Raw genomic sequence first — 25,965 nt, forward strand, 5'->3', positions numbered from 1 at the left:
GGGGCTATGAAATAGTATAAAAATTTTGGAAGGCAATTTGGAATTATGCAAATAAAGGGACTAAAACGTTCATACTCTTTGAACTAGGGACTCCATTATGGGGCTTATAGACAAAGGAAACCATTAATAGGAATGACTTATACACATATACCAAAATATTTATAGCACCACTTTTTATGATGGCAAAGAATTGGAAACAAAGTAGATACCCATCAATTGGTGAATGGCTAAACAAACATGAATGGGATGGAATATTACTGTGTTGTAAGAATTATATATGTGATGAATAGAGAAGCATGGAAAGATCTCTATGAACTGATACAGAGTGAAGCAGGACCAAGAAAACATTATGTACAATGACTATAACAATGTAAATGGGAAAATACAACCACACACACACAAAAAAAAGTGAATATAATATTATATAGATCAAGCATGATTTGAATGAAGAGATATGAGAGAATATCTCCAAACCTCTCATTTATGGAGATAGGAGGTTTACTTTTTCAGACTTTTTTTAATGTATCGATCAACTAGTTATTCTGATTTTTTTCTGTTCTTTTTTTTTGTCTTTAAAAAATACTATTTGTTATATGGGGTGGCTCTCTGAAAGGGGTAGAGGGATGATAATTATGATCATGTAAAAAACAGAAGACATCTGTAAAACTTATTTTAAAAGATTGTAAAGATCTGTAAAACTTATTTTAAAAGTTTGGCAGTGAATGGGGCAGGAAAGATGAGGCATAGGCTGGATGGAACGGAAGGCTCAAAGGAAGCTTGGGGAAACCTAAGCATGTTTGGAGGCTAATGCTATATAGCATATCTTATTCAAAACATGTGGAGAAACCTAGGAGGTAAGTAATAAAAGCATTATGGTTCCCATTTTACAGATGAGGATGTGCACATTAGTAGAAAGACAGTTTCCACACTCCCAGATGAACTAGGCCAAACCTAGTCATTCTTACAGACACTAATCTCCCTTTGATCTCACTTGGAGGCCTGTGCCAGAGTGAGCAGAGGTGTGGGTATAGAACCCAACCCTTGAGTTAGTTAGTAGAATAATTATTATCCCTACTTTATACAGGCAAGAACTCCTTTGTGGGAGGAATTGAGTGACTATCCCACAGTCAAAAGGCTAAACCAGCTTCACCAAAACTTGAATCTAGGTCTTCTTAGTCCAAGTGAAATCAAAATGTTCACCCCTAAGACCTTGGAATTCTTATAACTAAAAAGAGTAATTAATGTTTTACTTTGAAAATAGTAATTGATGTTTGCACCTCTAAATTAATGTCAGATTATAACATCGCCACATAATTTTATTAAGATCTCCACTCAAAAGGAACTGTCGGAATTAAGCTACTCAGTATCCTAAGAGAAGGCTGGTAAGTGTTCTCTTAAGTGCGGCTTCCAATTCTGTGTTTGTAAAGCTCTCCCATCTCTGCAGTAGTCCCCTATCCCACATTCACACACACACACACACACACACACACACACACACACACACACACACACACCCCCTTTGAAGTGGAGAACTTTGGCCCAACAGTTCTGTCTGGAATGTCAATAGATAGTTGGGAGATAAACACTGAGATCTTCATCATGGTTTCCAGGTCCTACGTGGTCCAATTTCTCAGCTTTACCCTTGTGCTTCACCGGTCTCTGGCCACAGGTATGTTTGGGGGAGATATTTTTATTACTAACAAATCTTTTCTTTCTCTGATTACCATATAATGATTGAATGAAGGAGAATCCACCATGAGAAGCGAATCCTGGATGACCGTCCCTCAGGACATTCCAAAAGTTAATCTTTATTCTGTGTATTGATATCCACCCACTAGGGACATTTGCTTACAGCAATGTGTATCCAAATGTACCCACAAAGGAAAAACAAACAGCCTTAAAGGGTGTGCTTTTTCCCCTTTTAACTCTAAATGATGCTTTTAGTGGACTAGCAAACATCTCATTTAATTTGTGGAAACTTTTCAATGAGAAAACAGAATAAACCTGCAACAACAACAAAAGTTATCAGTTCTGGTGCCTTTTTTTAAATATCATTTGGTCCGAAACTGAGAAGTCAGTCCTAAGCTGCCAAACATATAACAGGGAACAAACTGACCACTTGCTGTCAGGGCTCCTGATCTTTCATCACCAAATCTGGAAAGAAAACAGGATATGTCATTGTTGAGTAGCTAGTCATGGCTCCTCTGGCCTGGAAACAACCTGGCATACTTGAATTCTTGAGATACTGGTTTTTAATTTTCTTTAAATTTCATAATAACTCAACCTTAAGATTTACAAAGCACTTTCTCTGTAGGGATTTGATCTGTGATGACATGGATGTAGGAAACTTCTAGATGAGTAAAGTCCCACTGCAGTGCAGGTCAGCATTTTCAGAGACTTAGAAAGCTGCCCGGTACCCTGAGGTTCAGTGACTTGCCCAAAGTCACAAAAGCCAGTATGTGGGAAAGATTTATATGAACTGATGCAAAGTGAGGTGAGCAGAACCGGGAGAACGCTGTACACAGTAACAGCAGTATTGTATGATGATCAACTGTGAATGATTTAGCTATTCTCAGCAATACAGCGATCTAAGAAAATTCCAAAGGACACATGATAAAAAAAAATGCTATCCACCTCCAACGAAAGAATTGATGGAGTCTGAATGCAGATCAAAACATACTATTTTTCCCTTTCTGTATTATTTCATGGTTTTTTTTCCTCTCTTTGGGTCTGTGTCTTCTTTTACAACATGACTAATGTGGGGATGTTTTACATGATTACACATGTATAACCTATATCAAATTGCTTACTGTCTAAAAGAGGCGGAAGGTGAGGGAGGGAGAGAAAATTTAGAGCTCAAAATTAAAAAAAAAAACTAATAATAATAGGGGCAGCTAGGTGGCGCAGTGAGTAGAGCACCAGCCCTGGAGTCAGGAGGACCTGAGTCCAAATCCGGCCTCAGACCCTTGACACACTTACTAACTGTGTGACCTTGGGCAAGTCACTTAACCCCAATTGCCCTGCCTTCCCCCCTCAAAAAAAACAATATTAAAAATTGTCTTTACATGTATCTGGGGAAAAAAAATTTTTTTAAAAGCCAGTATGTGGACAGAAGGTGGGACTTGAACCTACATCTTCCTGACTCTGAGATTAACTCTCTATCCACTCTGGCACACTTTTCAACAGACCTTCATTTTATAGGTATGCCAACAGGGGATAAATGGAGTATTTATTTCCTATGGTGAAGTTAATGTCTCAAATTCCACTTCCTTGGAAACAACAAACACCAAACTTTTCTCTGCTACTTTTCCTATCACAGCATTCCTAGATAGAAGCTGTATTCAACCTGTCTTATTAGCAAGTTAATTAGTCAACAGATATCTATCGATCACCTTCTCTTTGCTAAGCACTGAGATGGGTGTTATAAGGGACAAAAAGTGTAGCATGTAGCACAAATAGCACTATATGGGAGTATCAGGAGGTTTGAGTTCTAGTCCAGGGTTTACCATGAATAAGTTATTTTCTTTACCTTTCTGTGCCTTTGTTTCCTTGTCTATAAAGTAAGAGACTTCAACTGCGATCCCCTCCTCCTCTAATGACCTATAATTCTATTTTAAAATAATATTTATTTTTTTTCCCCAATTACATGCAAAAACAATTTTAACATGCATTTTAAAAAAATTTTTGATTTCCAAATTTTCTCCCTCCCTCTCTCCTCCCTGATATGGCAAACAATTTAATATAGGTTATACGTGTATAATTATGCAAAACATATTTCCATGTTAGAATGACCTATAGCTCTAAAGAAGCCTTTTGGCCCTTTATCCCCAGAGAACATTCAGTCTATTTAGGAAGAGCAGAGGAAAACACAATCTCATTCTACTATTACATATCAGAAGGCATATGAATTAGCAAGAGAACAAGACAGAGAGGCAACAAATTTTGATGAAAATAGAGAAACTCTAGTACACTTGGCCAAATGATGTGATTTGCTATAAGAAACATCCTACCCATGCCTCAAACAATTTTTTCAACTTTATATCACATTGCTACGTCAATCAAAACAGTCAAAAGCAACACAGCTTAGAGTACAAGTTCATTTGCAAAATATTGGAGAATAGGATGGAAGATTATATTAAATAACACATCAAAAAACAATAAACAAGAAAAATAAGCATGCAGAAAGCTTGGTGTATGACCACACTAAGCCAGAATAGGTCAAGAGCTTTATAGATCAAACTAGAAGAACAACTAAATACAATGCAGAAGAGCTCTGCCAGTGCTTCTATTTCTTCAGAGCTTCACGGATCATCAAGTGCGACTTTCTGGTTATAGATAAGGAAGCTGAGGCCCAAAGGTGTAGAGTAAATTGCCCAGGGTCACACAGGTAATAAGCGTCTGAGGCAGGATTCAAACTCAGGTCTTCCCAACCTGACAAAATCTAACATTCTATCCTTTATGCCATGATAAATAGCACTTATCATGATGCCTTAGACAAAGGGATTGTACAATCAATGGCTATGGACTGATTAATTAGTTGAAAAAACTGTTAAAGTGTTTGTAGGCCTTCATTTGGGGGAAGTTAGGCCCTGGCTAACCATGGGGACTTAAGAGTATCCTGTTGGAGTGATGAAGGGAGGTGAAAAGCAAACAAAGCCTACTTCACAATTCTGAGGAAAGCTAGCCCTTACTTCTAGCACCGAGTCAGCACAGACTAAGCAAGGAACCAAACTGACATGAGTTGTACTTACTTAAACACCATTGAATCTTTTGCATGCTTAGGAAGATGGCCATGATAATAATGTCTCACATTTATATAGCTCTTTGGGACTTGCATTTATATAGTACTTTCCTCGTAATAACCCTGTGAGACAGGGAATGTGAAGCAACTAAGTGATGTAGTCAATATAGTGCTGGACCTGGAGTCAGGAAGACCTGAGAACAAATCCAGCCTCAGACATTTACTAGCTGCGAGACTCTGGGCAAGTCACTTAACCTGTGTTTGGCTCAGTTAACTTACTATTGTGGGAAACAAAAGGAGGAATTCTGTTTCCACAGGATTAAAAGTACTCCCAGCTTGAAGTGATAACAGAATGTAAGCCACAGGTGATTGGTTCTAATCAGAGCTGTGACCTAGCAGAACCAGGTATCTGATCAGGCAAAAGGTTAGAAGCTTGTAGACATGCTTAACTAGCTGTTTGAGAGGGGCATGAAGAGGGCAGTTTCAGGAGGTTGCATCTAGCCAATGGAGAGCAAGGAGGGGAAATTTGAATCAGGAACAGCATAAACAGCGTTGCATTTGTCTGAGCAAATGTACTCTCCTTTCGGGAGGTACCCATTCACTAGGAATATAAATCTAAAATAAAATGAGAACTTTCCTGGCTTCACAACAAGTATTGTTCTATCTAGAGTGAGCATGTTTCTCACACGAGGTTAATAATAGTACCTACGTTGCAGAGTTTTTATAAGGCTCAAACGAGATAACATTTGTTTAGCACAATGTAGGGGCCATATAAATGCTTGTTCTCTTCTCCCTTCCTTTATACTGGGTGTCCATAAAGTCTGCGTGCAACTTAAAATAGTTGTAACTTTGTAACTATATGTGATAGAAAGAATCTGTAAAAAGAAAGAAGGAACACTTAATTTTTTTTATTGTTCTTGTTAATTTTCAACATGGCCGCCATCATTACTATTACAAAGGGTGATACAATTCTGTAGCTCATGGGAAACATTTTCAAGCTGATTTTCAGTAATGCCAGCAATCACATCAGTTATCCTATCTTGCAAGTCTTCTTTAGATCGAGGTTTGGTTGAATAAACATTAGTTTTCACATGTCCCCATAAAAAAAAATCCAATGGAGTCCAAGACTTTGGACAGTGGTGGTAGATTTTAGTTCAGCCAACCAAAGAACACAGTTTACTTTCTCTTCTAGTTAAGCCATGAGTCAACAGTAATCCTGAAAAATAAGTAATTTTTAAGTTGAATTTCTAAAAATAAAAATAAAATAAACACAAAATTTCTAAAGACAAAAACAAACTAGATACATCAAGCTTTCTAATCCTCATTACAGATTCTTTCTATCGTATATAGTTACAAAGTTACAACTATTTTAAATTGCACATGGACTTTATGGACACCCTGTATAATCATTTTAGAAATAAGAAACGGAGGCTCAAAAAGGTCAAGTGACTCCCCCCACGTCACATGTGAACACAGTGGAATTAGAAACTCTCTTTAGCTTTTATTCATTCATTTCCTTAGCTTCCTCTCCCCTTGAATTGGAGGACTGAAGGAAGGAGTCCTCCAAATGCTTTTCTTTAAAGAGGGCAGAAAGCAGTCTTTGGGCTAGACTCAACTCTGCATCTGCTGCCCTGCTTGGCTTTTTCAAATCCATGGAACAAGATGTCCCCATCCCAGGTAGCCTTGGTGTCTCTCCACACCCTGCCCCCCAACCACACACACTTTCTGCCCTGCTTTGTGTGTTATCTCCCCTGTTAGATTGTAAGCTCCTGGAGGCAGGGACTGTCTTTCTTTTTATTAATTATATCCCCAGGACTTAGCACAGCAGCTGCTGCAAAGTAGGTGCTTAATAAGTGTTTATTGGACTGGATCAGATTGAATTTTTAAAAATAGTGATTATTGCTTGTTGTATGCATACCCAATAAATTTTTCCAGCACCTTGGTGTGATGAGGAGGCAAGCCATTCATAGGATTTTCATTTCTCAGTCTTCCTAAATCAGGAGGAAGCCAGCAATGTCTTGAAAAGAGGAAGAAGAGCTAACTCTTTCCTTGAAGAGTGGAGATCAGGCTCTCTGGAGAGAGAATGCATTGAAGAAAAGTGTTCATTTGAGGAAGCCAGGGAAATCTTCAAGAGCAACGAAAGGACCGTAAGTGAATGTCCATTCTGCCTAAATTATTTTGTTTTTATGCCTTTTTTCTGCTTTTCTGTTTTGTTTAATTTACTTAAGATTTGTGTAGATGCTAGACATTGATCGTCATGTCTTGATTATCATTCCAGCCCTCCATGTCTAGATACCAGAAGGGAAAAGGATATTTAATACTTTTCTAGCCCATCTGCTTTAGTGGTATCATTTTTCTTCCCAAGGGGTCACTGTATTTTACTTGGTCATAAATGGGGGTTCATTTTGCTTTACCAAATGTGATCCCATACTGCAAGACTACAGACCAAAACTAAACAAGTGTCACAAAAGCAAGTTCAAAGGATTCTGGGTATACATGAAAAATGAGTAAGATGCAATGGGGAGAAGTGTTGACTTAGCAAAGGGGCCTGAGATAACCAGAATTTCTCCGTCTTAGAAGATGAGCCCCAGGGGACTTCTCTTTGGGGAAAAACTTCATGAAGAAATTAAGTTCAAAGGAACCATTTTTGTCTACAGCTACACTTCCACCATTTTTTATAATTGTTCAAGACTACTTTCTCCTTTCTCATTATTAGGCTAGTTGGAGGCAATATATACATAGATATAGATATGTAGATATAGATACAGGGCACAGGGTATGTTGAATATGAAGGGATGATATCTAAAAAACAAAATTAAGGGGTGAGAGAGGAATATACTGGGAGAAAGAGAAAGGGAGATGTAGAGTGGGGTAAATTATCTCACATAAAAAAGGCAAGAAAAAGCCTTTACAGTGGAGTAGAAGAGGGGAGAGATGAGAGGGAATGAGTGAACCTTACTCTCATCAGATTTGGCTTAAGGAGGGAATATGCACTCAATTGGGTATGGAAATCTATCTTACCCTACAGGAAAGTAGGGGAGAAGAGAATAAGAGGGGGTGGGTAATAGAAGGGAGGGCAGATTGGGGGGAGGGGGTAATCAGAAGCAAATACTTTTGAAGAGGTACCAAGTCAAAGGAGAGAACAGAATAAACGAGGGGCAGGATAGGATGGAGGGAAAAACAGTTTTTCACAGCATGATTATTATGGAAGTATTTTGCATGACTACACATGTACAACCTGTATTGAATTGCTTGTCCTCTCAATGAGGGTGGGTGGAGAGGGAGGAAGGGAGAGAATTTGGAACTCAAAGTTTCAAAAAATGAATGTTCAAAATTGTTTTTATGTGCAACTGGGAAATAAGATACACAGGCAATGGGCTTTAGAAATCGAGCTTATCCTACAGGAAAATAGGAGAGCGGAAAAGAGAAGGTGGGGGGGGGGGTGTGATAGAAGGGAGGGCAGATTGGGGGAAGGGGCAATCAGAATGCATGCCATCATGGGGTGGAAGAGGGGAGAGATGGGGAGAAAATCTGGAACTCTAAATCTTGCGAAAGTGAATGTTGAAAAATAAAATAAAATAAAAAGATCATATTCTCCTTCCTTTTTCTGACAGACATATTTACATTTTAGAATGTACCTTTGTCCCTCAGGGAAGATGAACCTTTTCTTTAATATTTGGTGGAAAGGGCTGAAGATGGGTGAAAATGTTGGTAGTTCATTCAGCATCCTGAGAATTTGTCTTCCTTGGGTAAAATTTCAGAAACCTTTCTCCCTGCTTGCTTGGAAAATTAGTAGTGATCTATAGTTTGGTATCCTTTTTGTAACAGAAAATATGCTATTTTTAAAGGGTGTTGTATTTCTTAATAATACTTATACAGATTATAATATATGTTTATAATGGGTCTGCAGACTTTCTCTTAATTATTCTTTAATAAATATGTGGGAATCTACTAAATGTTAGCATGCCACCATCTGCTAAATTTCACCCAAAAGCAGTCATGTTGATCCCTGGCAAAATAAGCACATGAAGAGTTGCACCAAGAAATGTTTTTGAAGAAAAATTATCAATTAATTAATTAGAAACCAATAGTATATTGTTGCTTGTTATCCTTATTGGGTTTGTTTCTTCATCAGCTGTGCCTTATGCCATACTGAGTTCATTCATATATAAAGTGATTCTGTAAAGGAAGGAGTAGTTTCCCTTTCTAGGCCTTTATGATAACAGTCTTTTGCACATGTATGATTCTTAATTTAAAAAAAAACATTTTCATACCTACATTTCATTAGTACCTTTGCTATTCCTAATTGACTCAGAAGAACTAGACCCAACAATTGAAAGTTATTAGAAGGTATGTTTGGGTTCAATATGAGGGAAAATTTCCTAATAATTAGAGCTATTACAAAATGGAATGAGCTACTTGGTATGATAGTGAGCTCCCCATCACCAGAGAAGTTCAAAGAGGTGAGATTAGTCACTTATTTAAGGGTATTATAAACAGAATTCATGCAGGGGGCACACACCAGACTAGATGCCCTCTAAGATTTCTTCTGACTCCAGGATTCTGGAATTCTATAATGCATTTAGTAATCCTATGGGATGGGGACAGCAGGTGTTTTTATCCTTGGTTCATAGGTGAGGCTGACAAACATCAAGTCATGCAGTGACTCTGTGTCTCCCAGTTCCTTAGAGACAGAGTTAAGACTATCCAGCCCTTCTTCTTTCCATTAGCATGTGCTGCCCCTAATGGCTATCAAGGATTCTGGGGAAGAGAAGCCAATCCAATTTAATAAACCTTATTAAGCATCTACCTTGTAGAAAGCACTGTCCAGCCCTTCCTCCTTCCATTAGCATGTGTTGCCTCTAGTGGCCATCAAGGACTCAAGAGGAGAATTCAGTCCAATTTAATGACCCTTAGTAAGTGTCTACTTCATCGAAAGCACTGTGTACTTGGCTCCTGTAGATAGAAAGGTGAATAAGATACAGTTCATATTCTTGAGGAGATTACAGTCTACTAGAGAAAGAAGATAGATAAACACATGCATGCGCGCGTGCGCACGCAGACACACACACACACACACACACACACACACACACACACCCCTCTGGTTTCCATCTCTCTGACCCAGGAAAAAATAAGTGCGTCAAAGGTTATGCCTAAGTCTCTATGGCAGCCAGTGTGAACAAGAACTCTTATGTTGCCAGACTAAGCATGAAAACAATGAATACTTAATATCCACTGGATCTCTCCCTTACAAGATATCTCCTCTTCTTTTCTCAGAAACAATTTTGGATTCAGTACAGTGGTAAGTTGGTTAATGGAATATCTTTGTAGCTTACCTCTTCCTTTTATCGACAACCTCCTCCTCAACAAATTGTCTCATGTCCCCTGTTTCTTCTACAGATGGCGACCAATGTGCTTCAAATCCCTGCCAGAATGGAGGAACCTGTTCTGATGAGTTCCAATCCTATATCTGCTTCTGCCCTGTGGAGTTTGAGGGCAGGAACTGTGAAACAAGTCAGGCATTATTCCCCTAAACCATTGTCTCCTCTAGAGGTGTACCATAGCCTATGCTTCCTTCTTCACATAGCATGAACACCGTGTCCTTTCCCTTAGAATGTTGCTTTCATAGAGTGACCACTATGCGACATGGGCAGGACAAATACCCTGTTGGCCGCCACCAGATGGGAGAGGAATTTCCTCTTCTGAGATACTATTAGAACAAACTATTGCTCCCCATTTGTTCTGTCAAAACACTCTGGTACAGCTGAAAGAGGCTTTGACTTAAGAGCCAGGAGAGACTTGGGTTTGAATCTTTTAACTAAATGGATGACAATAGCTATATGATTGAACCCCTCTAAGCCTCAGTTTCTTCTTCTGTTAAATGGGGAAAATAATAACTGTACTACCTACCCCCCAAGTTTGGTTATGAGGATCAAATGAGAGAGCTAAAGTACTATATAAACATCAGCTATTGTTATTAAAAGTAACATTATTTTTATCAAGGGAAAGGGGCATTATTATAGAACAACTTCATTGATCTGGATCTCACTTATCTAGGTCTCTGATTTATCTGGACCTTTTTTCCATATGGTTATCCCTTCCACTTCAAGAGGGTTAGGGGTACAGCATACACACACGCATGCACACTTGCACACACACACACACACCCCCTTCAGCCCCCCACCCCAGAATCTGGAAAATCTACATAAAAATTTTTGGCCCTCCCTTTGCACCAGAAAAGAAGTCTAATTTTTTTTTCTTTTATGAGGTATTCACATAGCCTTATTGTAAAATTTGGATTAAGTATTTGGTCACAGGCTCTGTGTCATCTGCTGGCCTTTGTATGTCATCTGCAGCTTCTGCAAAACTCCCCCAAATTCCCATTTAATTTCTTATGCCAATCTGCAATATATCAGAACCGTAATGGGGAAAGTCATGATGTGGAAGGGATAACTGTAATAAGCTATTTTTGCACTAAGGAGTCTCTGGAATCCCTTAGTGAAACCAGAATGTTCCGAATTTGGAACATCCACCTGTTGGAGATATTCTGATATGTAAACTGTGGTGCACTGAGCTGGCTCCCCACCATGACACCCCTTTCTAACTGTACTCCCATACTAGGGAAATACTTTGAGCTCTCCCTAGTCATCTTAATATTCACGTATCCAGATCTTGCCTGGGCCTCGTCAGTCCAGATGGTTGTAGGTTGCAAGTGCATTTATAAATGTTTGACAATCGGCTGGATTTGTTGGAAGGGGTAGGGTGGGGAGAACCTATGCCAGACACACTTTAAGGGTGCTAAGTTTAATTTGTATTATTAACATTTCCTCCACTACATTCTTAAATCTAAACAAACAAAACAATAAATCAAGTCCCTTGGCTGGTCTCTGAGGTATAAATGCTCACAATGAAAATTTAACAACCAGCTCTTGCCAGCTGCTCTGAGCTGGCTCCAGCAGAGCCCTAGTTGTAGTCAGCAAATTCTCAGCAACAGTGAACCAGCTCCCTAAAGAGAAATCCATGTGCTCTTTGACACAAAAGATTTAAAGTGACCAAGATGGGTTCTCCTTGACCCAAAGTATCCTGAACTCACATATTCCCTTCATGTTCTCAGGCAAAGACAGCTTGCTCATCTGCAAATTTGACAACGGGGGCTGTGAACAGTTCTGCGCTGATAACCCTGAAACCATTCGCCGCTGCTATTGTGAGCAGGGCTATGCTCTGGCCCCAGATGGGGTATCCTGCCATCCCATAGGTATGAATCTATTTCCAGTCTCATCAGCAACCCTTTTTCAGAGAACCGTTTCTGCCTGGCTTCTCTTCACTAAGTCACATTCCCTGTACGAGGAGGCCACTCACCACTGTCCTTTTTTCTGTTAGAACACAGGAATGACCAATGGGCTTTGGGGCAGAAAATCGAAAGGGAGCTAAAACTGTCAACAGACTGCAGGTGATTTTAGAGAGTTGCTAAGGGTATTGAGATGTTAAGTGACTTGCTCTGGGTCACACAGTCAGTATGTGTCAGAGGCAAGATTTGAATCCAGGATCTTCTCACTGAGGCTGGCCTGCCTCCCAGTTTTTCATTACTTGGCTGTTGTCTTGCCTGACGTTTGGGACTTAGGATGACTAGACTTTTGAGGTTGGTAAGTACCGACAGCTGACATGCCTTCTTGATATCTGACCCATCCTGTCACCACAGGGAGTGGGCATTTCTCTGCTCTGTTGCTATAGAAAACTGAATGATTCCCTCTGAGTTAATTTCCTCACCTATTGTGATGCTATGAGAACACCCCACTTATCAGAATATCAGCCAAGCTTTAAGTGATCTGCCTTTTGTCTCCCCTTCCCCAAATAAAAACAGGCAGGGAATTAGCTCAGGAGAGCTGGGACTCAGAAAGACCAAGGGCTACTGGAAGTCAGCAGTTAGGTGGCAAAGTGAATAGTATTGGACTTGGTGTCAGGAAGATCTGAGTTCAAATCTTGCCCCAGATATTTGCTATCTGAGTGACCCAGAGCAAGACACTTAATCTCTCCCAGCTTCAGTTTCCTCGTCTGTAAAATTAGGGTAAAAATAGCACCCACTTTACAGGGTTGCTGTGAGGATCAAGTGAGATTTTATAGAAATATAGATACATATACATACATATATACACACATACATACAAATATATACGTGTATGTATGTATGAAGTGCTTTGCAAAACTTAAAATGCTAGCTATAAGTGGTATTATATTTTGCTATAAATAATTATGACATGCTATAAATAAATAGAATTACTATTTCAACTACATTGTAGGTTAAGTTGGCATTTTGGTAGGTTAAATTTGGCTAGCCCCCACACCTAGCATTGTATCTAAGGGGAAAAGTAGGGTCTAAGTTCCAGGCAGAAGGTCTGAGACAAAAATCACTCAAAGACCTTCATTAATGAGATGAAAGGACAAACCAATCCATCAGAATAGCAAAATGATTTTATTACACTATTAATTATATGTATCAAGTATTGCTCAGTTCTCAGATTACTGCATAACTTAAAAACAATTTTTTTACCAAAGTTTCAAGCATTGCTTTCTTAGAAAAAAGAAGTTTTCCTAGAAAAAAATGCCAGGGCCCAGACTTAGAGATTAGAAAGGGGCACCCTGCCCATCTGTCCTTTATTGGTTCCTTGACCCCACCTCCTACCCCTGGTTTGGTTCTACTGAAAAATTCAACAATACTTGTGATCCCAATACATTTCTACCAGCATTGTGTCTGTTAAAGTTATCAGAACACAGCCCGCCCTAGTATCAGAAGGGTGGTTCCAACGGGAGTGATACCACAGGAAGGGCTCCACATCTTTCCATTCCTCCCTCCACAAATCCTTGGTGCCATCATCTGTTGCCTTTTCCTCAAGTACAGTGGTGGAAGTAGCTCTGTCCTTCTGCTCCCCATATGGTTCTACTCACCATCCCTATAAAATAAAACCAAAATATCCCCTGGCCACCATTTCTCTATATATCCTGTTTCCTTCATTAAAATATAAGATCCTTGGGGCAGCTAAGTGGCTCAGTGAGTAGAGCACCAGCCCTGGAATCACGAGGACCTGAGTTCAAATTCGGCCTCAGACACCTGACACGTTTACTAGCTGTGTGACCTTGGGCAAGTCACTTAACCCCAATTGCCTTGCCTTCCCCCCTCAAAAAGCAAAAAATAAAATATAAGATCCTTGAGGGCAAGGACTGTATTTACTTTTGTATTTGTAACCCCAGCTTTAGTATAGTAAGGACATAATAAATAAAATTCATTGTTACTATTAGGGGGTCGGGGGAATCAGTGATGGTCTGTACATCCAGATTCAGAAGTGTAAGTTGAAGACTTCAAGGTATCAGAACAAATAAAAATGTTCCTTATTCTTTTTGCTTATGGTTCTTAATGACATGGGACAGCTAGGTGGCACAGTAGATAGCGTGCCAGGCCTGGAGTCAAGAAGACTCCTCTTCCTGAGTTCAAATCCAGTCTCAGACACTAACTAGCTGTGTGACCCTGGGCAAGTCACTTACCCCTGTTTGCCTCAGTTTCTTCATCTGTAAAATGATCTGGAGAAGGAAATGGCAAACCACTTCAGTATCTGTCAAGAAAACCCCAAATGGGGTCACAAAGAGTCAGACACAACTGAAAACTACTCAACAACAACAAGTATGCCACTGGGCAAGTCACAACCTCACTGGGTCTAAATTTCCTCATCTTTAAAATGAAGGTCTAGGATTAGGTTCCTTCCAGCTATAGCTGGATTTATGACCACAGGAAGGGAAGTGTTGATATTTGAATTCAGAATTATGCAGTTTCTGAGCAGTGAAGCCAGGATGGAACATTACCAACTGGATCTAAATGCATTCCTCTTTCCACTATTACCTCTTATCCATACAGTAGGTGACATCACAGTCCTCTGTTCCCTGTAATTAAACTGCTAATTCGTCATTGGTTCATTGTTTCATACAGTTGACTATCCCTGTGGGAGAATACCAGTTTTGGAAAAGAGAAATGGAAGTATTCCAGAAGGCAGAATTGTAGGTGGTAATGCATGTCCTAAAGGAGAATGTCCCTGGCAGGTGAGTCCAAGATTTGTTCTCTGATATGGTACATCACTCCTCATTGCAAGCCCTTTCTTATAGATTACCTGGTATTTGATTAGTCAGGGCTTTCTGATGTAGAGGAAACAAATTTTCTTCTCTGTCATTCTAACTCCTACTTCCACTCCTTCACACAAGCCAAAACATACTTGCCTACATCATTTCAACATTAACTGAGAATTTTCTGTTTTATATATGTGTGTATATATATATGTGTGTATATATATGTATATATACATATATGTGTATATGTGTGTATGTGTATATATATGTATAGGTATGGATATAGATATAGATATAGATATATCCTCTTCTACTTTTGTTTCCTATATCCTTTATGTTCAAGCCCATGATTCCAAGTCCCATGATAAAGTCAGGCATTTCATCCAGGGATGAGTCATTCAATCAAATGCCCAAGGTTCACCTGAGCACCCATCACACGGGCAGTGGCTAAAGTGTTCATGCTGGATTCAATAAGATTTTAGTTCAAATTTGACTTCAGAAACTTCTTAGCTATATGATCCTGGGCAAGTTGCTTAGCCTCTGTCTGCCTCAGATTCTTCATTTTTAAAAAGGGAATAATAACACCAGGACTGTTGTGAGGATAAAATGAAATAATATTTGTAAAGTTCATTGCAAAACTTATATGTAAATATATATGTGTGTATATATGTGTGTATATGTGTATATATGCATGTATATATTTGTGTATGTATATGTGTGTGTATATATGTGTGTATGTATGTGTGTGTGTGTGTGTGTACACATACACACAGGGTGTTCCTAAAGTCTGGACACATAGGCAAAAATGTATATTTTCAAGAAATGAAATAAATGAAATTTTCAACAACATTTTATTTAATTGGAATATTAACAAATGACATCTTCAGTATGATTTCCATCATTTGCGATGCAAAAGTTGATGCACTTTGCAAGATTCACGTAAACTTGATGCAATAGCTCCACATTGCCATTGGTTTTAGCACATTCACTCTATGTGTTCAATCAAGTGTGTTGCATCTGTGATTTTCATTGAGTACACCTTCTCCTTTAGAATACCGCAGAAAAAGAAGTCAAGGGGGCTAACGTCTGTTAATATTCCAAATATTTCAAAATATGCATTTTCCTATGTGTCCAGACTTTAGGGACACCCCATATATATATACACATATATATGATATGCATATCATATATATATCATATAAATGCTATAATTATTAGTATCACATTCTTTTCCTTTCTAATCTAGTCCTTTAGGAAAGTGGTTCTTGCCACTTATTTTCATAGCCAAGTGGCATTTTCTTTGGTCTACTTTCAAGGCATGAATGGCCCTTGAATTGAACACAGTGCAAAGCCAAGCACACAGTAGACTCTCAACAAATGCTTGTTAATTAATAGATGTTCAACCCCATATTTGAACTATAAGGTAATGGTTCTCATTCTTTTTCGTAAATAGTATTTTATTTTTTCCAGTTACAGGTAAGAATAGTTTTCGACATTCATTTTTATAAGATTTTGAGTTCCAAATTTTTTCTCCCTCCCTTCCTTCCATCCACCCTCCCTAAGATGGCAAGCAACCAGATATCTTGTACGTGTAAACATGTACACGTAAACATATTTCCACATTAGTCATGTTATGAAAGAAGAAACAGAACAAAAGGGAAAAGCCATGAAAAACAAAACAAGGCAAAAATATTATCTTTCAATCTGCATTCAGACTCTATAGTTCTTTCTCTGGACATGGACAGCATTTTCCATCATGAGTCTTTTGGAATTGTCTTAGATCATTGTATTGCTGGGAAGAGCTAAGTCAATTGTAGTTGAGCATCACACAATGTTACTTTTACTGTATACAATGTTCTCTTGATTCTTTTCATTTCATTAAGCACCATTTTATGTGGGTCTTTCCAGGTTTTTCTGAAGTTTGCCTACACATCATTTCTTATAGTGCAATAATATTCCATTGCATTCATATACTACAACTTCTTCAGCCATTCTCCAATTGATGGGCATTCCCTCAATTTCCAATTCTTTGCCACCACAAAAAGAGCTGCTATAAACATTTTTGTACAAATAGGTTCTTTTCCCTTTTTTGGATGTCTCTGGGATATAGATTTAGCAGTAGTGTTGCTAGATCAAAGGGCATGCGCAGTTTGATTGCCCTTTGGGCTTAGTTCCAAATTGCTCCCCAGAATGGTTGGATTAGCTCAAAACTCCCCCAACAATACAGCATGAGTGTCCTAATTTTCCCATATCTTCTCCAACGTTTATCATTTTCCTTTTCTGTCATATTAACCAATCTGTTAGGTGTGAGGTGGTACCTCTTAATTTGCATTTCTCTAATCAATAGTGATTTAGAGCATTTTTTCATATGACTATAGGTATCTTTAATTTCTTCATCTGAAAACTGCCTGTTCATATCCTTTGACCATTTATCAATTGGGGAATGAGTTGCACTCTTAGAAATTTGACTCGGTTCTCTATGTTTTAGAGAAATGAGACCCTTAACAGAAACACTGGCTAAAAAATTTTCCTTCTTTCTGCTTTCCTTCTAATCTTGGTTGCATTTGTTTTGTTTGTGCAAAAACTTTTTAATTTAATGTAACTAAAGTTAACCACTTTGCATTTCATAATGTTCTCTATCTCTTGCTTAGTCATAAATTCTTCCCTTGTCTTTGATCTGACAGGTGAACTATTCCTTGCTCTCCTAATTTGCTTCATGTCTACATCATGTACCCATTTTGACTTTATCTTGGTATATGGTTTGAGATGTTAATCTATGCCTAGTTTCTGCCATACTATTTTCCAATTTTCCTAGCAATTTTTGTCAAATAATGAGTTCTTATCCCAGAAGCTGGAGTCTTTGGGTTTATCAAACAATAGATTACTATAGTCATTGACTACTGTGTCATGTGTACCTAATCTATTCCACTGATCTACTACTTTATATCTTAGCCAGTACCAAATGTTTTTGATGACTGTAGCTTTATACTAGAATTTAGATCTGGTACGACTAGGTCACCTTCCTTTGCATTTTTTTCATTAGTTCTCTTGATATTCTTGACTTTTTGTTCTTCCAGATGAAATTTGTTGTGGTTTTTTCCAGCTCTACAAAGTATTTTTGATAGTTTGATTGATATGATACTAAATAAGTATATTAATTTAGGTAGAATTGTCATTTTATTGTATTAGCTCAGTCCATTTTATATTTTTATATTTTTCCAGTTGTTTAGATCTGACTTTATTTGTGTGTAAAATGTTTTGTAATTTTGTTCATGTAGTTCCTGGGTTTGTCTTGACAAGTAGACTCCCAAATATTTTATATTGTCTACAGTTGTTTCAAATGGAATTTCTTTCTATCTCTTGCTCCTGAGCTTTGTTGACAATATACAGAAATGCTGATGATTTATATGGGTTTGTTTTATATCCTGCTACTTCACTAAAGTTGTTAATTATTTCAAGAAGTTTTTTAGTTGATTTTCTAGGATTCTCTAAGTATACCATCATATCATCTGCAAAGAGTGGTGGTTTTGTTTCTTCATTGCCTATTCTAATTCCTTCCATTTCTTTTTCTTCTCTTATTGCTAAAGCTAACGTTTCTAGTACAATATTGAATAATAATGGTGATAATGGGCATCCCTGTTTCACCCCTGATCTTATTGGGAAGGCTTCTAGCTTATCCCCATTACAGAAAATGCTTGCTGATAGTTTTAGATAGATACTACTTATCATCTTGAGGAAAGCTCCATTTATTCTTGTGCTCTCTAGTGTTTATAATGGGAATGGGGGCTGTATTTTGTCAAAAAACTTTTTCTGTATCCATTGAGTTAAGCATATGATTTCTGTTGTTTTGTTATTGATATGATCAATTATGCTAATAGTTTTTTCCAATAGTGAACCAGCCCTGCATTCCTGGTACAAATCCCACCTGCACATAGTGTTTTATCCTGGTGATAAATTGTTGTAACCTCTTTGGTAATATTGTATTTAAAATTTTTGCATCAGTATTCATTAGGGAAATGGGTCTATAATTTTCTTTGTCTGATTTGGCTCTTTCTGGTTTAGGTATCAGCACCATATTTGTGTCATTAAAGGGATTTGGTAGGACTCCTTAGCCTATTTTTCCAAGTACTTCATATAGTATTGTAATATTGTTCTATAAATGTTTGGTAGAATTCACTTGTAAATCCATCTGGCCTTGAAGGTTTTTTCTTAAGGAGTTCATTGATGGCTTGTTCAATTTCTTCTTCTAAAATGGGATTAAGTATTTTATTTCTTCTTCTGTTAATCTGGGTAATTTATATTTTTATAAATAATTATCCATTTAACTTAGGTTTGTCATATTTATGGGCATACAGTTGGGAAAAAATAGCTCTTAATTATTGCTTTACTTTCCTCATCATCGGTGGCGAATTCACCCTTTTCATTTTTGATACTGGTAATTTGGTTTTCTTCTTTCTTTTTATAAATCAAATTAACCAAAGTTTTATCTATTTTATCAGTTTTTTTCCTATAAAACTAACTCTTAGTTTTATTTATTAGTTCAATAGTTTCCTTACTTTTAATTTTATTAATCTCTCCTTTGATTTTCAGAATTTCTAATTTGGTGTTTAATTGAGGATTAATTTGTTCTTTTTCTAGATTTTTTAGTTGCATGCCCAATTCATTGAGCTGATCTTTCTCTATTTTATTCATGTAAGTATTTAGAGATATAAAATTGCCTCTAAGTACTACTTCGGCTGCATTCCATAAATTTTGTTATGCTGTCTCATTATTGTCATTCTCTTGGATGAAATTGTTGATTGTTTCTATGATTTGTTGTTGGACTTATTCTTTAGGATTAGATTATTTGGTATCCAATTAATTGTTAAACTATCTTTCCATGGCCCTTTATTACATTTAATTTTTATTGCATCATGATCTGGAAAAAAATGCATTTAATATTTCTGCCTTTTCTGCATTGGATTGTGAGGTTTTTATGCCCTAATGCATGGTCAATTTTTGTGTAGGTGCCATGTACTGCTGAAAAAAAGATATGTTTCTTTCTATTCTGAAAGAATGCTCCAAATCACTAATAACAAGAGAAATACGAATCAAAATCACTTTGAGGTTTCATCTCATACCCTGATAATTGGCAAAAATGACCAAAAAATGGCAACTGTCAATGTTGGAAGGTTTATGGAAAGGTTAGCACACTAATATGTTGTTGGTGGGGCTGTGGAATGGTATAAAAATTTGGGAAGGCAATTTGGAATTATGCAAATACAGGGACTAAAATGTCCACACCCTTTGAGCCAGGGACTCCATTATGGGGCTTATACACGAAGGAAACCATCAATAGGAATGACTTACACAGATATACCAAAATATTTATAACAACACTTTGGAAACATCGATTGGAGAATGGCTAAACAAACATAAGTGTCATGGAATATTACTGTGTTGTAAGAAATTATGTATGTGATCTGAAATTTAATTTAAAAGTTTTAAAATTCAAAATTTTTTTAATTTTAAGTTTAAATTTTAAAAATAAATGTTTAAAATTGTCTTTACATGTAATTGGAAAATATAAAATATTATTTAAAAAATTAAAAATACCCCTCCAAAAAAGGGACATAATCTACTACCTTCTTTACCTCAGAATCAATATTCCTTCTAATGCCTGCATTTGTGGCATTCATACTGATCTTGAACTTGTTTTTCTCTAACCCTTCTCTTGCTGGACAGAAAATGGAGCCTTATGTAGTGCTCAAAAAGAATCCCTTGATCAGTTCTCCATAGTGACAAGAAAACTGATTCGGACTCAAAGAACCATTTTGTTTCACCTTAATGCAGTTCTTTATTCCAGCTGAGCACCTATTGGCAAAATAAGTATCACTACACCATCCCCACATCTCACAGTTTGAGATGAACCTTGCAAAATGTTGGTCCTGATAAGATTCACCCGCATCAAGACAATCTTTGGCTCTGAAGGTTTCTCTCATTACCTTTTGGCCTTTTATGTCAAAAGACCATAGATTTAGAGCTTGAAGATATCTTAGAGTTCCTCTAGTCCAACCTCTTCTTTTTTCAGACAAGGCAACTGAGGCCTACAAATTCTAAGTGTCTTGCTCAGGCTTATAGAGATGTCAAGAGCTGAGATTTAAACCTATCTCCTCTTTAACCTATCTACTTTTGACAGATTCCCAATTTAGTATTCTATCCAATACATTATAAGACTTCAGCATGGGCAAAATATTTCTCTTTACCTTTGTCTACATTCTCCATCAGAATGGACCCATAAATCCATATCATCCTCACTAGTAAACAGCTTTGTGAAAAATTGGTTTCTACTAGGTCTGAAGAGAATTCATTTCAGGTTCAAGCTCTGAATCAATGACTTTTTGAACCAATTTAGGAGCATGTCAAGTCATTTTGTAGATCTAATGCTCTTATTTCCCTCCACTGTCCCTACTTCTTTATTGCTCTCATCTGTCAACCTTGCTATGTGCTATAGTCTTCTCCCCACATGTCCAAAGTTGCCTCTAACATGGTCTTCCACCTCACTTGATGTAATGGTAATCAGGGCAGGACTTTTTTGTTGTCTTCTCTTTTGGGATGCTGAGGTAATCAAGCACCTTTGATGAGTCTTGCTTTTCAAATGTAATGGCAAGCAAAATGGGACTTTTCACTGTCCTTTGAGTGCTTCTCAGCACTGAAGTAATCAAGTGCCCCAGGGCCCTGAGACATGTATATATAAGATCTGAGGTTGGCATTTGACTTTTGGGGGTACACTCATTGAAACATTGATGAGACTCTGGGCAAGCAGTTGAAACAGCACCCCCCCCCCTTTATAACCCGGATGATGGTGCTTCTCTGGTAACTATGTATCATGATTTGGTTAGACAGAAGTGTTGATCTGTTTATAGTGTCTCTGTAATTTCTGTTTGTATTTGCCCTGAAGTTCAGGGGCTGATCTTTTCCCCCTGAACTAAGTGAACGATATATGTATGTTTAATTGAACTAAGATTATTAACCCCTTAAAGTTGCTTTCCTTAGAAAAGCAGATGAAAGAACCTGTGCTGGCAGCCTTCCTGCATGCTCTTGTTGTTGGACTTGTGTTGGTCCTTCACCCCCACAACAGCTGCTGGCCACATTGTTGTTACACTTGATAAAAGCTATCCACAGCTAGCCAGCCATCCTGGGCTTCCTTTCTTTCACAGTCTGCTTTTATTATTTAATGGTAACATGTATTTCTAGAAGACCATTCTTTAATTCTGAGAAACACCTGCTGCTTGTAGCAGGGCTGATGCCAAATTAAAGTGTGTTGTACAGAATTTGGACCAAAATAGAGATTTGGGGGAGAGGCCATAACAATCAAGGCCCAATCTTTCCGTTTCAAAAAGGTTAATAAACTCAAAGAACAATCTAGAGGTTCCAAGGTAAGGAGAAATAATACAACTTTTCAAAAAATATTTTGTTTTGCTCTTTGAGCAGGCTCTAATATTGGTGAAAAATGAGTTGCTGTGTGGTGGCACTCTGCTTACTGATACATGGGTCGTCTCTGCAGCTCACTGCTTTGATAAATTATCCAGCCTTCTATGGGGAAGCCTAACAGTTGTACTCGGTAGGTATTTCCATCATTTTTCTTAGAACTTTGTTTAAATATTAAATTACAATTAATTTTTACTTTGCTGTAACAAATAGGATTATATACACAATTTGCTTTTAGTGATAATCTTCACAATGGCATTTGCCTTATGAATGTATGGATCAAGCAGTAGGACTGTTCATCTCTTGCTGGCTTCATTTGGTATCAGGGAGATAGGATTAGAAGTAGAATCAATATGGTTATGGTTATTAGCAATGCTTTTAACTTTCTGACACAATTGACTACACATAAAGAATATCACATCTACCATAGCATCCCTTAAATGAAGTAGAAGATGAGTAATAATAGCCCCATTTTATAGACAGAGAAACTGAGGTGCCTGGAATTCTTATGGGGTTTTCCCCCGGTGTTCTACACAACACCAGGAACAGATCTCTGCTCAATACCACTAAGAAGAGAACTAAGTTTGTTCAGTGGCAAAGGATAGTCTGTATTAAGTAGGTTGAAGCGTGAGCAATGGGACCAGAGCCAAGAGGCCTGAGGTATAACACATGTTATATAACATGTTATATTTATATATGAATATACATATAATATACACATATGCATTCCATATGTATGCATGCATATAACATGCCTGTATATAGACATATAAATATTTTTATAAGTATATGGAATATAAAGTATATAAAAATTATATAAATAAAATCCTGTTACCACAGATTGGCTCATTAAATGACTTAGTTGATAGCTTAGCAATTAAAGTAAACAGAGGAAGAGGTAAAGAAAGAGCCACATAGAAAGGTTGGAAGACAAAATTTGTCTTTTTCACATGTAAAGAGTGAGCCACGTGGGTTTTGGATTTCTTGCCTTCTCAATTGGGGCGGGGGGTGGGGGGTGGGGAGGAAGGTGTTGGCAGAGGAACAAAATCCAGAACTAAAAATAAAATAAATTAATATTATTTAATGAATTGTTTTTTAAAGAGTGCCCCAAAATCCCCTTCTAAGCTTTGGGCTGACAGTAACTATATATAAAAAGGCTCAGAAGAGAAGAGTCTTGGGCAAATATGATATGTACATATATAAGTACAGGGTTAGATGGATAGGGAACAGACTTGTGATTTCTTTGGGTTAATGAGGACCTCCTTCTGTCAGTGTAGGTCAGCACCTTCTCTGCAGACTTACAGTCTTAGAGAGCTGCCTAGAACACTGAGATTTCTAGTCACTTGCCCAAAATCATATAGCCAGTCCATATCTGAGGCAGGACATGAACCCAGGCTTCCTGGCTCCAGCTACCTCTCTCTCCAGTGTACCGCACCGCCTCTCAGCTATAAAATTTTATGTAAAATATATACAAATCCAATTCAACAAGAATTTTCAAATAGTATTTCATTTTTTCCAGTTACATGTAAAGACAATTTTTAACACTCATTTTTATAAAATTTTGAGATCCATATTTTTCTCCCTCCCTCCCCTCCCATCTACCTAAAATAGTAAGCAATCTGATATAGGTTTCATATGTGTGTGTGTGTGTGTGTGTGTGTGTGCGTGTGTGTGTGTGTGTGTGTGTATTTGCAACCATGTAAAACAAATTTACATATTAGTCATTCAACGAACATTTTTAAAATGCTTCCTTTGTTCTGGAAGTAAATACAAAATGATTTTGAGGGAGAGGAAATGAATTTGATTGACTTAATTCACCTAAGGTATCTGCAACCTTTTTCCCTGAAGGGAATATACAAATTACTTTAATGTTCTTGAAAGGGATCCTTTCCAATTCAACCACTGTCTAAAGCTCATGCAAGTAAGGAATGGGTCACGCTCTAGAAATGCAGATCTTTAGGCCGAGGAGCTCTAGAGGATGCTCATATGTTACTTTATTCCCTCCTAGGTGAGCATGAAATAGACAAAGAGGAAGGGACAGAACAAAGGAGCCCAGTTGCTGAAGTTATCATCCACGAGAAGTATATTCGATTGAAAATCAACCATGATATTGCCCTGATTCGTCTACAAAAGCCCATAAACTTCACAGACTACGTGGTACCCCTCTGCTTGCCTGAAAGAAGATTCTCTGAGAACCATCTGGCCATCATCAGGTTTTCCTCAGTGAGTGGCTGGGGCCAGCTCCTGGACAGGGGAGCAACAGCTTTAGAGCTCATGATGATTGAGGTTCCCCGGTTAAAGACCCAGGACTGTCTCCAGGAAATAAAGAAAACATCCCGAACACCTCAAATTACTGAGAACATGTTCTGTGCAGGTTTCCTGAATGGAACAAAAGATTCCTGCAAGGGAGACAGTGGAGGGCCCCATGCCACCAAGTACAAGGGCACTTGGTATCTCACTGGGATTGTCAGCTGGGGGGAAGGTTGTGCATCTGTGGGCCACTATGGGGTTTACACAAGGGTCTCCAAATATATTGACTGGCTGAATAAACACATAAATCCCTAAATCTTCCTTTTTCAATGAGTTGACACAAATTCTCTCCTACTCTAATGGCTATTAATAAGGTCTCTTCAGTATCTTTGGCATTTCCTTACCTGGAATAAAGTACCTATTGTTTGAAATCATTCTTCGCAACAAATCCATGTGTGTGTGTGTGTGTGTGTGACCACAGTCCTTTATCCTGCTTAGGAATGGTGACTTGGGATCCTTAGGACTGGGTTTGGCACTCTATATCAAAGCCACAAACCAGAAAAGCTTGAGACCCCATCCTCTGGTGAAGTTTTTGTGTTACTTGCATGGTTACCAGTAAACCGAAAAGGTTGAGATCACAGGGGTGAGTTTTATCCATGAATATGCATGGGGAAAGGACTATATTCACAAAATACAACTGCCCAATTATAGGCTAACTCTACTATTACTTGCAAAGCTGGATCACCAATCAATAAACATTTATTTATTTTAAATACAATAAAGAATTAAAAATATAAAAACAAAATAAAAATTTAAAAGCTATAATAAAATAAAAAACATAAATAAAACATATTTATTTATTGAATTATATAATGCCACATTTCCATGACCCTGATAAACCTGTGAATAGGAACTGTGGAGTGGAGGAGCTTGTCAGGAAATGAGGCAACTTGAGACACACTTACCATACATACCCTATATAGCAAAACTTCAATAGAGAATACTGTAGGAAGAGTCAGGGGAGCTGTACCTCCCCTCCTTAGAGTTAGAATGTCACTGAGAAATATGGGCGTGGTTCTAGATAGAAGCAGAACTAGGGTGCAGCTGTCAGGCCTTTGGTTCATGGCACCAAAATTTAGAGATGCAAAAATTTAATGCACTCTTTCAGTAGAGGAGGAATAAGTAAACTTAATATTTAGTTAACAACAATAACTAATTAAAATGGGAAGAAACCAGATTTTCCATATGGAAGATACTATAGTGATTAATTGTTCTTCCTGAATTGGTATTAAACGATTCTTTTCATATTATCAATTAAAAAGATTCTTTTATGCTGCTTGGTCCAAGGACAAAATGTTCAAACTTCAGGCAAGGGAGCCATTTATTAGTAG

The 25,965-nt window shown here is 37.7% G+C and overlaps 1 protein-coding gene across 1 annotated transcript; it reads left to right on the top strand.

Moving 5' to 3' along the window:
- The first annotated feature begins 1,534 nt into the window (after positions 1 to 1,534).
- Positions 1,535 to 25,008, top strand: F7 (coagulation factor VII). The gene is made up of 8 exons (XM_036758040.1): positions 1,535 to 1,669; positions 6,728 to 6,888; positions 10,022 to 10,046; positions 10,145 to 10,258; positions 11,859 to 11,999; positions 14,721 to 14,830; positions 22,328 to 22,457; positions 24,333 to 25,008. Exons 1-8 carry the CDS (start codon positions 1,558 to 1,560, stop codon positions 24,887 to 24,889), a joined length of 1,350 nt encoding a protein of 449 aa, XP_036613935.1. The 5' UTR covers positions 1,535 to 1,557; the 3' UTR covers positions 24,890 to 25,008.
- The last annotated feature ends 957 nt before the right edge of the window (positions 25,009 to 25,965 follow it).

Source organism: Trichosurus vulpecula, chromosome 4 (assembly GCF_011100635.1).
Source record: "Trichosurus vulpecula isolate mTriVul1 chromosome 4, mTriVul1.pri, whole genome shotgun sequence".
NCBI classification, from domain to species: Eukaryota; Metazoa; Chordata; class Mammalia; order Diprotodontia; family Phalangeridae; genus Trichosurus; species Trichosurus vulpecula.